The following is a 12,214-nucleotide window of genomic DNA, read 5'->3' as shown; positions in this document are numbered from 1 at the left end:
GTAACTTGCCCAGGGTCACACAGCTAGTAAGTGTCTGAGGTCAGATTTGAACTCAGATCCTCCCATTTTCTTCTTTTTTTTTTTTGGTTGGGCAATAAGGGTTAAGTGACTTGCCCAAGGTCACACAGCTAGTAAGTGTCAAGTGTCTGAGGCTAGATTTGAACTCAGGTCCTCCTGACTCCACTGCAACACCTAGCTGCCCCAGATCCTCCCATTTTCAGGGACAATGCTCTATTCACTGTTTCACCTAGCTGCCTCTGATTCTAGATGTATAGCTCACACCAAGCTATTGATACTTCCTTCCCCACAAATTAAGAAGGAAATGTAAAGACTTATTAAACTCTTTGAGTTTTGGAGAACCTTATATTCTGAATTTGGGTATTTTTTATGGCTCCTATTTGTTGATTTATATTTGTGCCTTTGAAGGATGAATATGGTATGATCCTGTATGGCTCTTGACCTACCTTTGATTGGCAAATTGATTATAGTGGCCATCTTCCTCCATCTAAGACATAAGTTTCTTATATTTTTGTGGGTGTGCTGTTTTTTGGGGGGGTTTTTTGGAATGGAACCTTTTGACAATTTGGCGAAACCTATGGATCCCTTCTCAGAATAATGTTTTAAAATGCATAAAACAGAACATGTAAGATTATTAAGGAAACCTTTTTATTGAAATGCAGTTATTTGGATATTTTTAGAAACTTCTTCAAAGAAATTATGATAATGAGACAATATACCAAACTTGTGGTGGGATGCAGTTAAAATAATTCTGAGGAGAAAATTGACATCTCTGTAGACTTTCATCAGCAAAAGAGAGAAAGAACAAAGTTTTGGGCATGCCTGACCATTGTTTTATAGAGGTGGTCAGGGGAAGCTTCTGAAAGTGACGTCACGAAGCTGATTAGTTGCACAGCCAGGGGTAGAAAAAGGATTTAATAAATTCTAGTGCAGAGTTGTGCCTCTGTACCCCATGTTTCCCCTTATCTCTTTTTTTTTTTTTTGAGATATTTTATTTTTTCCGTTACATGTAAAGATAGTTCTCAACTTTTGTTTATACATGCTTTACAATTTCAGATTTTTCTCCCTCCCTCCCTCCCCTCCCTCCCCCCTCCCCTAGACAGCAGGTAATCTGATATAGGTTATATCTATATATATCTATACATATACATATAGATATATATATACACAATAACATTAATCCTATTTCTGCATTAATCCTGTTACAAGAGAAAGAATCAGAGCAGTGATGCAAAACCTCAAAATAGAAAAAAAAAACAACAGCACCCAAAACAAAAGAAATAATATGGTTCAATCAGCATCTATACTCCACAGTTCTTTCTTTCTTTTTTTTTCTTGGATTTGGAGATCCTCTTCTATCATGAGTTCCCTGGAACTCTTCTGTACCATTGCATTGGTGAGAAGAATATAGTCCATCACAGTAGGTCAACACTCAATGTTGATGATACTGTGTACAATGTTCTTCTGGTTCTGCTCATCTCACTCATCATCAGCTCACGTAAGACCCTCCAGGTTTCTCTGAACTCTTCCTGCTCATCATTTCTTACAGCACAATAGTATTCCCCTTATCTCTTAACAAGAGGACTCAGTCGAGAGGAATGCACTGGAAGAAAGGGAAATGGAGAGGTAGAATGGGATAAAATATCTCACGTAAAAGAAGCAAGAAAAAGCTTATGGGGGAAGGGGGGGAGAATGAGTGAGCCTTACTCTGATCAGAATTGGCTCAAAGAGGGAACAACATACACACTCACTTGGGTAGAGTAATCTATTTAACCCTGCAGGAAAGTAGATGGGGAAGGGGATAAGGGGGGAGGGGTATGAAAGAAGGAAGGGCAGATTGGGGGAGGGGGCAGTCAGAAGCAAAATACTTTTGAGGGGTAGGGTGAAAGAAGATCGAAAATAGAGTAAATATCATGGGAGGGAATAGGATGGAGGGAAACACAGTTAGCAATAGTAACAAAAATTCTGAAGCAGAGGCAAGAGCAATGTAAGATGGTGATGATTGATTGATGAGGATTGGATGATGATTAACGGTACTTTGCTGGGCTATTGTGAAGAAAATTCTTCTCAGGTATAAGGTGCTATATAAATGTTATCTATTACTGTTGGAATAATCAACCTCATGGGCTTATTGTAAGGAAATCTCTCTTTAAAGTACTATATAAATGTAGTTTACTATTTTTTTAAAAAATGATGAGCAGGATGCTATCAGAAAAACCTGGAAAGACCTACATGAACTGATAGAAAATGAAATGTACTGTATACAAAATCACAGCAATATTGTAAGATGATCTGCTGTGAATAACTTGGTTATTTTCAGCAATGCAGTGATCCAAGACAACTCTGAAGGACTTATGAAAAAATGCAGTCTATCTACAGAGAAAGAATTGATGGTATCTGAATACAGATTGAAGCATAATTTTTTTTGTTAATTCCTTTATCTTTGTTTTTGCCTGTTTTCCTTCACAACCTGACTAATGTGGAAATATTTTGCATAACTATTCATGTATAATTTATATTGAATTGCTTGAGTTCTTTGGGCGGGGAGAGAATTTCTAACACAAAGTTTTAAAAAATTGATGTCGGGGCAGCTAGGTGGCTCAGTGGATAAAGCACCAGCCCTGGATTCAGGAGTACCTGAGTTCAAATCCGGCCTCAGACACTTAACACTTACTAGCTGTGTGACTCTGGGCAAGTCACTTAACCCCAATTGCCTCACAAAACAAAAACAAACAACAACAACAAAAATTGATGTCAAATTTTATTTTTACATGTAATTTGGGAAAATAAAAATTCTAAACAAGCAAAAAAAAAAACCCAAAACCAAGAGGACTTAGTCTTCTTAGGTTTACTTTTCTGCTCCTTTGACTTCAGGGTGGAAAGTTCTGAAGAACCTGTATATGAGAGCCTGGAAGAGTTCCATGTCTTTGTTCTTGCACATGTGCTTAAGAGGCCAATTGTCGTCGTGGCAGACACCATGCTTAGGGACTCAGGAGGAGAAGGTGGGTCACTTAGTTAATCCGTGCTTTAATCTGACCTCTTTGTAGAGATAGGTGCTAAGCCTTTGAGAGGGCTGGGGAGGTGGGTAGTATTTACAAACGTAAGACACACTGAAGAATAAAATACAAATGCTTAGAACATGTAATAGACTGATTGGAGTTAATAAATGAAGACTTTCTAGGAGAGGGGAGTATTAACTAGCCTTTGTTGGGAATATATGAGTGGCAAAAGGTAAGAAGGTATCTCCTAGGCAAAGGGATTAATAGGCTTAATAATTTTCTCCTTTATGATTCTTCTGCAGCATTTGCTCCAATCCCCTTTGGGGGAATCTATCTGCCCTTGGAAGTCCCAGCCAGTCGGTGTCACAGATCACCCCTGGTGTTGGCCTATGATCAGGCTCATTTCTCTGCCCTGGTGTCTATGGAACAGAAAGAGAACTCCAAGGAACAAGGTGATGATGATGGTGTCTGTGTTTCTGTTTCCCTTCTTTTACAATACCTTGTTTCCTCTTTGGGGAGTTGAAGTGAGAGATTAAGGAAAAGCTTGAACTAAAACAGTTCTTGGCAGTACAAGCGAATATTAGATCAAGCTTTAAAAGTCATAAGGACATTGGTGAATCCAGCCTGTAATTGCAGTTGAATTTCTCACTCGCATCATGGGACAGGGCCCTGTACATCACGGTAATTGGGTTACAGAACTTTGTTAATTGGATTTTGCTTAAGTTTATAGTCATATGAGTTTGGTTCCTCAGCACAGATTGCTGCCTGGCAGGCTAATTCAGAGGCAGTAAGTGATCCCCATTGACTGTTCACTGACTGGGCTGAAGGCTCTCTTGAGACTATGTAGCAGGAAGAAGTTAACTCTACAAAACAGATAATGGAGTGGAGTATAGTCTGGTAGATATGGTAATTATTCCCTTTTCCTTTCTATGCAGGCTGATCATCGTCTGGTTACTCAGGCTTCTTAATGATCTGTTTCTTTACGTTTCTGCTCTTCTCTCCTTCCCTAGCAGTGATCCCACTCACAGACTCCGAGCACAAACTGCTACCCTTGCACTTTGCAGTGGACCCTGGAAAGAGCTGGGAGTGGGGCAAGGATGAGAGTGACAACGTCAGGCTGGCCAGGTCAGACAAATGGATTCTCTGTCTGTTTTTGAAACCTTCACACATAAATCTGCATGCTCCATAGCACCTCTGCAGCAAGTCTTCTGGTCTCAGAAGGGATCTGTGATATCACCTTCAATATCCAGATCTCTTCAGGTGGATGGAGGGCTGGACATAGGCTAATACTAGAACTGTGGTGGTGTATAGCTGCTTTTCCCATTATGGGGGTGGGACAGAAACACATTTTTGTTTTCTCCTTTCAGGGGAATAGAGATGATAGTTTTGTCCTTAATATTACAGACCCATCAAAAATCCAAAATAAAACGAAACAAAACATGACCTGGGTGGTCATGCAGGACTATCAGATCATTGCCTTCTTATGGCTGGATTTGTCCACCCTAACAAAGAGATAAATGAGGGTGGATTTAAAATGGCCAAAATTGTCCATTGTAGGCTTGTGGCCTTGTAGAATTTAAATAACAAGAGAAGCAGACTTCCAGATCTCAGGTGTCTAGTTTTTCTGGCCCTCTACCCCCAAGCTTGGAGAATATGTGAATAAAACAGAAAAAGAATAAAATGATTTTTTCTAACCCTCCAAACCATCCCCAGCCCTCAGTCTGGGAAACCTGGAATACATTTAGAACAATACTCACATTTTTCCCAATTCTCTTTCTTAATATACCCCATATCTGAGTGATGACCCAGTTTACCTGACCTAGTACAGTTCCTAGTACATACTTTCACTCTTTATTTTCTTTTTCAAATTTTTATTTTGTTATTGTTAAAAACTTGACAAGCACTGACAGACTGTAGTTTCATTCACCCCCTTTGAAGCCTTTGGATTTTAATTCCCTTTTTCCCTTCCTGCAGTGTGACCCTGTCCCTGGAGGCAAAATTACACCTGCTACATAGCTACATGAATGTGAAATGGATCGCTTTACCTTCTGATGCCCAGGTGAACTTCCCTGCCCATCCGGTGATGGCTTATCTTTCACTAATGGGGGACCCATTGTTGCAGGGGAAACCTAGGCTAGATGGGAGAAAGGTTAGCTCTGGATGGAGTGCACAAGGCACATTTGGCAGAGTGGAGGGAAGGAGACATTTGTAAACTCAGCCTTACTGGTGCTTACACACACAGATGAGCAGGGTGTTGCCTAGAATACCACCAGAATATCCAGGCTCTAGCATGAGACTGAGCTACCACAGGAAGTCCAGGTGTGGTGGGTAGAATGGAAGTTAAAAACCAAGAACAACTTCTTACCTGTCATAGCAGTTACCTTCTTCAGTGATTAACTAAAGAGAACAAACCAGCCCTCTCCCTCCATTCCAGAGAGTTGCTGAAGAAATTGGGGGGGGGGGGGCGGTGGTTAGGAAGGGGAGGGTAGAAATGGAGGATAATCTTCAGTGATGCTTTTGTCTTTCCCAGGCTCCTTTGGCCCAGCCTGAGTCCCCCACAGCCTCAGCTGGGGATGAAGCCCGCTCTACCCCAGAATCAGGGGAATCTGACAAGGAATCTGTTGGCAGCAACTCTACCAGCAACGGGGGAAGTGGGCGAAAAGAGAAGCCAAAGAGAGATGGGGAGAAAGATAAGAAGAGGGCAGATTCAGTTGCCAACAAGCTGGGCAGCTTTGGCAAGACTTTGGGCAGTAAACTCAAGAAGAACATGGGGGGCCTGATGCATGGCAAGGGCACCAAGCCTGTTGGGATGGGGGTGGGGTCTGGGGCGCCACCCGGTGGCAGTGAGATGCTGGACAAGAAGAAGAAAGGATCAATCAAGGGCTGGAAGGGCAGCAAGGATGACACACCTGGGGATGTGGGTGTGTCTGAAAAGCCCACCCCGGAGTCTCCAGGTGATGGAGGGAGCAAGTATAGCCAGGAGGTGAGGCTGAGCTTGAGCATTATGAGAATTGCCATGCAGGGGGAACGCAAGTTTATTTTTGCTGGAAACCTGAAGATGAGTCACCGGCACCAGTATCAGGAGGAGATGATCCAGCGTTACCTGGCAGATGCTGAAGAAAGATTCCAGGCTGAGCAGAAGCAGAAAGAGGCTGAAAGAAAAATGAATGGAGGGGGTGGAAGTGGGCCCCCCCCAGCAAAGAAACCAGAGCCAGATGGGGGAGAAGAGCTCCTGAACCCCTCCCCACCAGAGCCCAAGGCTGCCCTCTCTACCAGCCACCCTGGGGGCTTCACTATGCCCAGGCCAGCTGGGGGTGGTTCCCACTGCCAAGACCTTGGGAGGCAGATGGCAGGGGGTCCCTGTGGAGGAGGACTCCCTTCTTATGCTACCTTCCCTAGACAGTGCTCCTCAGGGCGGCCCTATCCCCATCCGGACCCAGTTCCTTTGGAGAGAGACAGTCATTCTGTGGATGGAAACCAAGGAGGATCATTGTTACCCTCCCCTTTTCGTGTGGCAGACAGCTATAGTAATGGCTACAGGGAGCCCCCAGAGCCAGACGGTCCTGGTGGCTGGGGTGGAGGGACAGTGGAAGACTTGGGGCTTCCCCTGACCCAGACCAAGTGCAAACAACCGAACTGCAGCTTCTATGGACACCCTGAGACCAGCAACTTTTGCTCCTGCTGTTACCGGGAGGAACTGAGGCGGAGGGAGCAGGAAAGGGGTGGGGAGCTGTTGGTACACAGATTCTGAATGGGAGTGGAAGCTGGGAGGGTAAGGGGGCAAAACAAAGAGAGGTAAGCGCAACTGATTGGCTCATCATGACCCAGCCCGCTGTGGGTGGGACTTATGCAATAACTTCTGTGGAACCCAACCCAGGCTTCAGGGTGTTGGGGGGATGGGTAGCCCAGGCTGCTAAGAGCTGGCCAGGGCTGGTTAGGGGGACTGAAGAAGGTACCTCATAAACAGTAGTATCCCCCATGGAACTGGGTGTGTCAGGGTAGGAGAAGCAAATGAGGACATTGTTGTGGTTCCACCTAATAAACCATCTTTCCCCATCTTGGGGTGTTAAGGGACAATTGGCTATTGGGACACCATGAAGCTAGTAGAGAAAGAGGCTTGAAGTTGGTGGAATAAAAGACCAAAGTTCTTTGTAGGTTGGAAAAGTATGTGACAGAGAGGAGGTTAAAATAAATTTACTACTGCTTTGGATTCAGGTAGAGAGTGGGGTGGGGATTCTCCCTGGAAGAAGCTAGCAGGAAAGGGCAAATGGCTGGTTGGGGATGGGGAAAGAGGGCAGTATTTAGTTTAAATGACGAGGTTTATTATTTCCTAGATGGAAGGAAATCGTTTTCCTGTGGTTCTTTTTCCTCCTTTAAAAAAAACAATTTAAGAAGTCTGTGTCATTTATTCCAGCGTGGGGGGAGGATTGTTTGTCCTTTCCTACCCTTTTCTGGGTCACAGTTCAGCTGGGTTGAGGTAGCTGCCAGTCGATGGGGTTATGACATTTAAAATTTTAATGATCTTAGTTTTAAAGCATTTTGTGGAGGGATAGAGGCAGGAGAGCAGCTTTTGTGTGTGTTGGGGTTTTCTTGGATGGATTTTGCAGAGATAGCTTGTAGAGATCATGATTTTTTGGCCGTATCAGTAACTAAACATGGGGTTTGGGTGGGATATGGGCTTGGCTTGATGGGTGGGAGATAACTGGCAAGACTGTTAAAAAAAAAAAAAAGCAAACCCTAAAAACCCCTAAAACCTGCTGTTCCCATCCTATACCACTGCTTTAAAGTAGAATGAAAAAATTATTTTATGGACTAATTTGTTTGAAAAAGAAGAAAAACACACAAAAAGATTTCTTTTTCTACTTGTGTGACCATTTCTCCTTCCTCTTCACTTCTAGGGAGTGAACATAATTAACATCTAGGCTTCTTTTGTTGAGCCATAGCTGACCATAGATTTGTGGGTAGTTTATTTTAAAATGAAAATTAATACAAAGTGATTTACAAGAAGATATTTTTGATATTAGGACTGAAGAGACATTTAAAGGTAAAGGTAATTTATGCGAGAAGTGGGGAATTAGTGAAACATGACATTTTGGAGTTACAACCAGAGACTTTACTCCCAGTGAGCTATTTAATCCTTAGATTAATCTCTTTTTCTGGCCACCTAGCTCCCTTTCCACGGGAATAGGTTGGCGGTCGCAGTTTGCACAAAGCACAAGCCAGGACAGAGGTGGTTCTGGCCCTGACCACTTCTAAAAGCTTTAAACAGAGGGCCTTTCTTGGTCCCATCTTCACTTTCTCTCTTTGACTTTTCTTAAAGGTGTCAACTATGCAATTGCATCCATTCCTGGATTTGTTCAAAGAGGGAGAATAAGTATACCTAGCATCTGAAGTGCTGGTTGAGACTTTTTATTTCTCTATTTGGAGTTTCAGCCTGAGATGCATTCTCACCTCACCTGCTCCAAAATGTAGTACTCCCTGTTTTTAATCAAGTTTTCCCCCTAATATCTAGACCACAAAAATAGGGGTTTTCTGTTGGCAGATGCAGCTGAGGAATTTTCATTAAGAAGAGGGTTTCTTTACCCCACTGTCTGATAAGGTGGTTGGGGGGAGGAGTGTAAAACTTCTACTACATGTTAGAGTTGCACATACCTAGATGAAATATTTCCCTAGTTTCCTTCCATTTCTCAACCACAAAGCCCCTTCTTGTTTTCTGGAACCTTACTGCCTCTGGCTCTTCTATCTTGGATTCTCTTTAAAAAAATGGTTATTTGGTTTTAATAAGCAAAAGTACCCAAAGACAAATGGGGTGTGTTTTCCTGGTGTGGGAGTGGAGAAGTTGACCTAGGAATTTCCATATTCCCCCACCCCATTATGGTTTTTTTTTTCATAGTTCCTCTGTCTTCCTAAGTTCATAGTGTGGGCTTGACCTTGAGAGATGGAGGCAGATCTGAAGAGAAAAACACCAAGGAAGTGTCGAGCCTCTCCCCCCTCCAAAACCCGCTATCATTCTGTTGAGTTTGAACTCTAGTTAGTTTCTAGTTTGACACCTTTTTGTTTTTAAATTTGAGAGTGAGAACAGAAATGAAATTATTACAAAATTTTCCATGGCATGTGTTGGTTTTTTTTTTGTCAATAAAGATGGAATTTTAACTCCATTCCCTTTCCCTACCCCCTCAAAAAAAAGTTTTCTCAGTTTCCTGGCTGAGTTGGGATGTAGGTTGGGTCTCCTTTAAGCCCTGTGGATTTTTCTTAAAAATTAAATTATTTTTTTAAATGGAAGAAGGTAATTATTTATTGAGGCATTACAAGACCCCCCCCCTTCTCAATGTGAGGAGGGGTCCTGAGATTATAGTTATTTTTCTATCGGGGAAGATGGGTGAAAGGTTTTTTGGGTGGGAAGAGGGGGGAATCGCTGTACCCATGAGATCATGACCGTGGGTTAGTTTTTGTTCTACAGCAGGAAGGCCTTTAGAAGGGGTGGGGGTGGGGAAAGTATCATTAGTATTTTAGGCACAGGGGTGCCCAGTCCAACAATCCCTCGGGAGCTCACTTGAGTTTGAGAATGGTGTATGTATGGAAGGGAGGCAGAAATCCTTTAACCAAGACGGAGATGCCTACATCTCTGTCTTACAAGTGCACTTATACTCTTGCAGTACGGGGCTTCAGGGATTCTGAGAATGAGGAACTTTTCAAGGTTCTTATATTTTCCTTTCCCTTTTTCCGAAGACCTTTGCTGTTGGTCCTTCATCCCACCCTCTCATTTCCTTGACCGTATCCATGTAATTTTAGGATGTTGTTTAGGGACAGTCCTAGAATTCCTCTGGTATCTTCTCCTTTTTAAAATTCCTTTATTGCCCTGCTGATTGTGCTTGAGAGTTGTATGAGATTTAATCCAGATTTTCCCCTTTTTAATTGGTTTGGTTTTTAATTGACCAAAATCTGTAAATGGGTTTAAAAATTGACATTTGGGGGTGGGGTGGGGTTTGGAGGAGAGGTCTCAAATCTCTCCTAGCTAAACTTTATGCTATAAAAGAGCCAGAGGTGAAAGGGGTGGGGTTGGGGGGATAGGTGCTACCTTCTCTCCCCCTTACTGATTACTTCTCATTTATGCAAAACCCTAGAGCTCACAGACCAATAAAAATTAAAAAAATTTTAAAAGCAAATGGCTTTGGATCATGTGTTCAAAAAATGAGATGTCACTCAACAGATTACCAGTAAATTCTTCAACCTCCAAATGGTTTACTTAGTACCCAAGAAATACTCTTGAGTAAGTCACTATAACCTCTGCAACCAGGCAAGCCTCAAAGGTGAGGATTGGGTTAAAGAGGCACTCGCTCCCTCCCCGCAAGGAGGATGTACTTGACCAAGAGGGGTGGGTAAGGTTAACCCTATCCCAAAATAAGGGACACATTGGATTGCTTGTAGTAGCTCCAGGTAGGGTTTGGCAATGGGAGAGGGGTAGGAAAGAGTCCATTTTCTCTGAATCATTCTTCCTTGGAAGCAAAGGGAGCTCCAGTTTGAGCCAGGTAGAAGAGTGGGAACTTAATGCTATTTGACGTCGGGGGATCCCTCCCCCCCACTTGCCTCAACACCACACAAAACACCCACACACATAGCTGAAGCATGACCTTTGCTGGGCAGCGCACTTCTTTTTCCTCATACCACTTTCTTCGTGTTATTTTTCTTTCCCTGCAGTCAAGTGCACAGCAGCTTCAGAATGAGTCACCCAGGCCCCAGCAATTTCTCCCACTTTTCAGCTGGAGATAGGACAATCACTTAAAGCCCGAGGTCGTGATTTTGGTTCAAATAATTCTATGCTCTAATCTCCCCAATTTGGTGTCCTTTTTCTCCCCTTCCATTCCTACTCTTTAAGGCTCTGAGGGAGGGAAGGGGGGAGGGCAGTTATCCAAAAGGAGAATAGGAAAAACCATAGCTGGCCGATAGTGGTAGTGGGGGTGGGCAGGTCTGTGGCCTTGTTTCTGTGCTTATATCTGGGTCTGACTCATCAGATGACTCACTGAGCTCCACCCCCTTCACCCTCCTACTCCCCCCTTTGCTCAGATATGGCCTGAAAAGGACCTGGGAAAGTGGTAGTAGATGAGGCTGGGGGGCTAGGGGAGAGTAGCATGTCCTCAGGGTTCCAACCACCAGATTTGTTTTATGAAGAGGTAAAAATTGCAGAGTCTGCTTCTGTTCACTATTTCCAGGCCTGTTTTCTTTCTGTTTCTGGCAAGAAGCTAATCTTACTATTTTATCCGCCCCCCCCCTTGTCCTCTTTACCATGCACTCCTTGGACTTTCTATTCCTCTCTGCTCCCCTCTTTCTTTCCCTTGAGCTACTTCCCCCATTAAAGGTAGAGATACAGCAAGAGGGAGAGCCTTGGGAAGATGGAAGGGTACTCATGAGCATTTTAGTTGTGGGAAGGGAGAGACACGAGGATTTGGCACTTTCTTCACTGATACCTTGGAGAAACTGACTCTTCTCTCACTGTTCCCCACCCACCCACCCCCATCCCCGCCCCAAGATTTGGGGACCATAGCAAGCGAACTGCCAGAATTTATGAAGGTGTGGAGTCAATGCCAGAGTGACTACTTGTCTCAGGCTCCATAACAGCTTCAGGATTTCCACAACTGCAGCCAAGGCAGAAAACATTTCAGGTCGAGGCGAGAAAAAGGGAGGGGAAGGAGTGGATAGGAGGGGTGAGGTGGCATGGAAAAACCCGGGGCTCCAGAATCCCTGTTTCTCAATTTGGCTTGTTTCTAGGGACTCAAAATAGCCACTCATTTAAATCTCATTTTGCATCTTGTTTTTACATTCATCTTGAGTCCACGTGCCCATTTTTCTCCAACAACCTTTAGCCCCTCTAACTCCACACCCCAGAGCCTGTTCCAGGGGACTTCGCTGAGCTGTATGGAGAGGTTTCCTGGCCCCCAGCCCACACTGCCCAGAACATGAATCATTGATTGTGGGGGTATCCAGTGTACAGCAGTTGGGAGGAAGAGAAGGGGAGGTGTCTGAAGGCTGTGCTAGTTCCCAATTGGTTGCAGGGTATTAATAAAGGAAGATCTAGGGGGAGGAACAGTCTGTCCCACACGTGAGCTTGTGTTTTATCTCTTTGGCTCAGTCTTTACCTCCCCCTACAATTAGCCAGAGTCGAGGTATATCCTTTTCTCTCTCTGCCCTAGCCTCCCTTG

At 43.7% G+C, this 12,214-nt stretch overlaps 1 protein-coding gene across 4 annotated transcripts in view; it reads left to right on the top strand.

Annotated features, from left to right (window-relative positions):
• The window catches only part of OTUD7B (OTU deubiquitinase 7B), an 84,745-nt gene extending 76,941 nt beyond the window's left edge, over positions 1-7,804 (top strand). For 3 of the 4 annotated variants that reach the window (XM_044003036.1, XM_044003033.1, XM_044003034.1), the window contains 5 exons: positions 2,893-3,020; positions 3,320-3,469; positions 4,028-4,142; positions 4,992-5,076; positions 5,548-7,804. In XM_044003036.1, the coding sequence (XP_043858971.1) occupies positions 2,893-3,020; positions 3,320-3,469; positions 4,028-4,142; positions 4,992-5,076; positions 5,548-6,768 (1,699 nt within the window). In that variant the 3' untranslated portion in view covers positions 6,769-7,804. The remainder of the gene's footprint in view (positions 1-2,892; positions 3,021-3,319; positions 3,470-4,027; positions 4,143-4,991; positions 5,077-5,547) is intronic. The other variant, XM_044003035.1, reaches the window with a different exon arrangement.
• Positions 7,805-12,214: the final 4,410 nt, after the last annotated feature.

The sequence above is a fragment of the Dromiciops gliroides genome, chromosome 4, assembly GCF_019393635.1.
Source record: "Dromiciops gliroides isolate mDroGli1 chromosome 4, mDroGli1.pri, whole genome shotgun sequence".
NCBI classification, from domain to species: domain Eukaryota; kingdom Metazoa; phylum Chordata; class Mammalia; order Microbiotheria; family Microbiotheriidae; genus Dromiciops; species Dromiciops gliroides.
The sequence above is the reverse complement of the archived record's forward strand: the minus strand, read 5'-3'. Positions and strand labels throughout refer to the sequence as shown.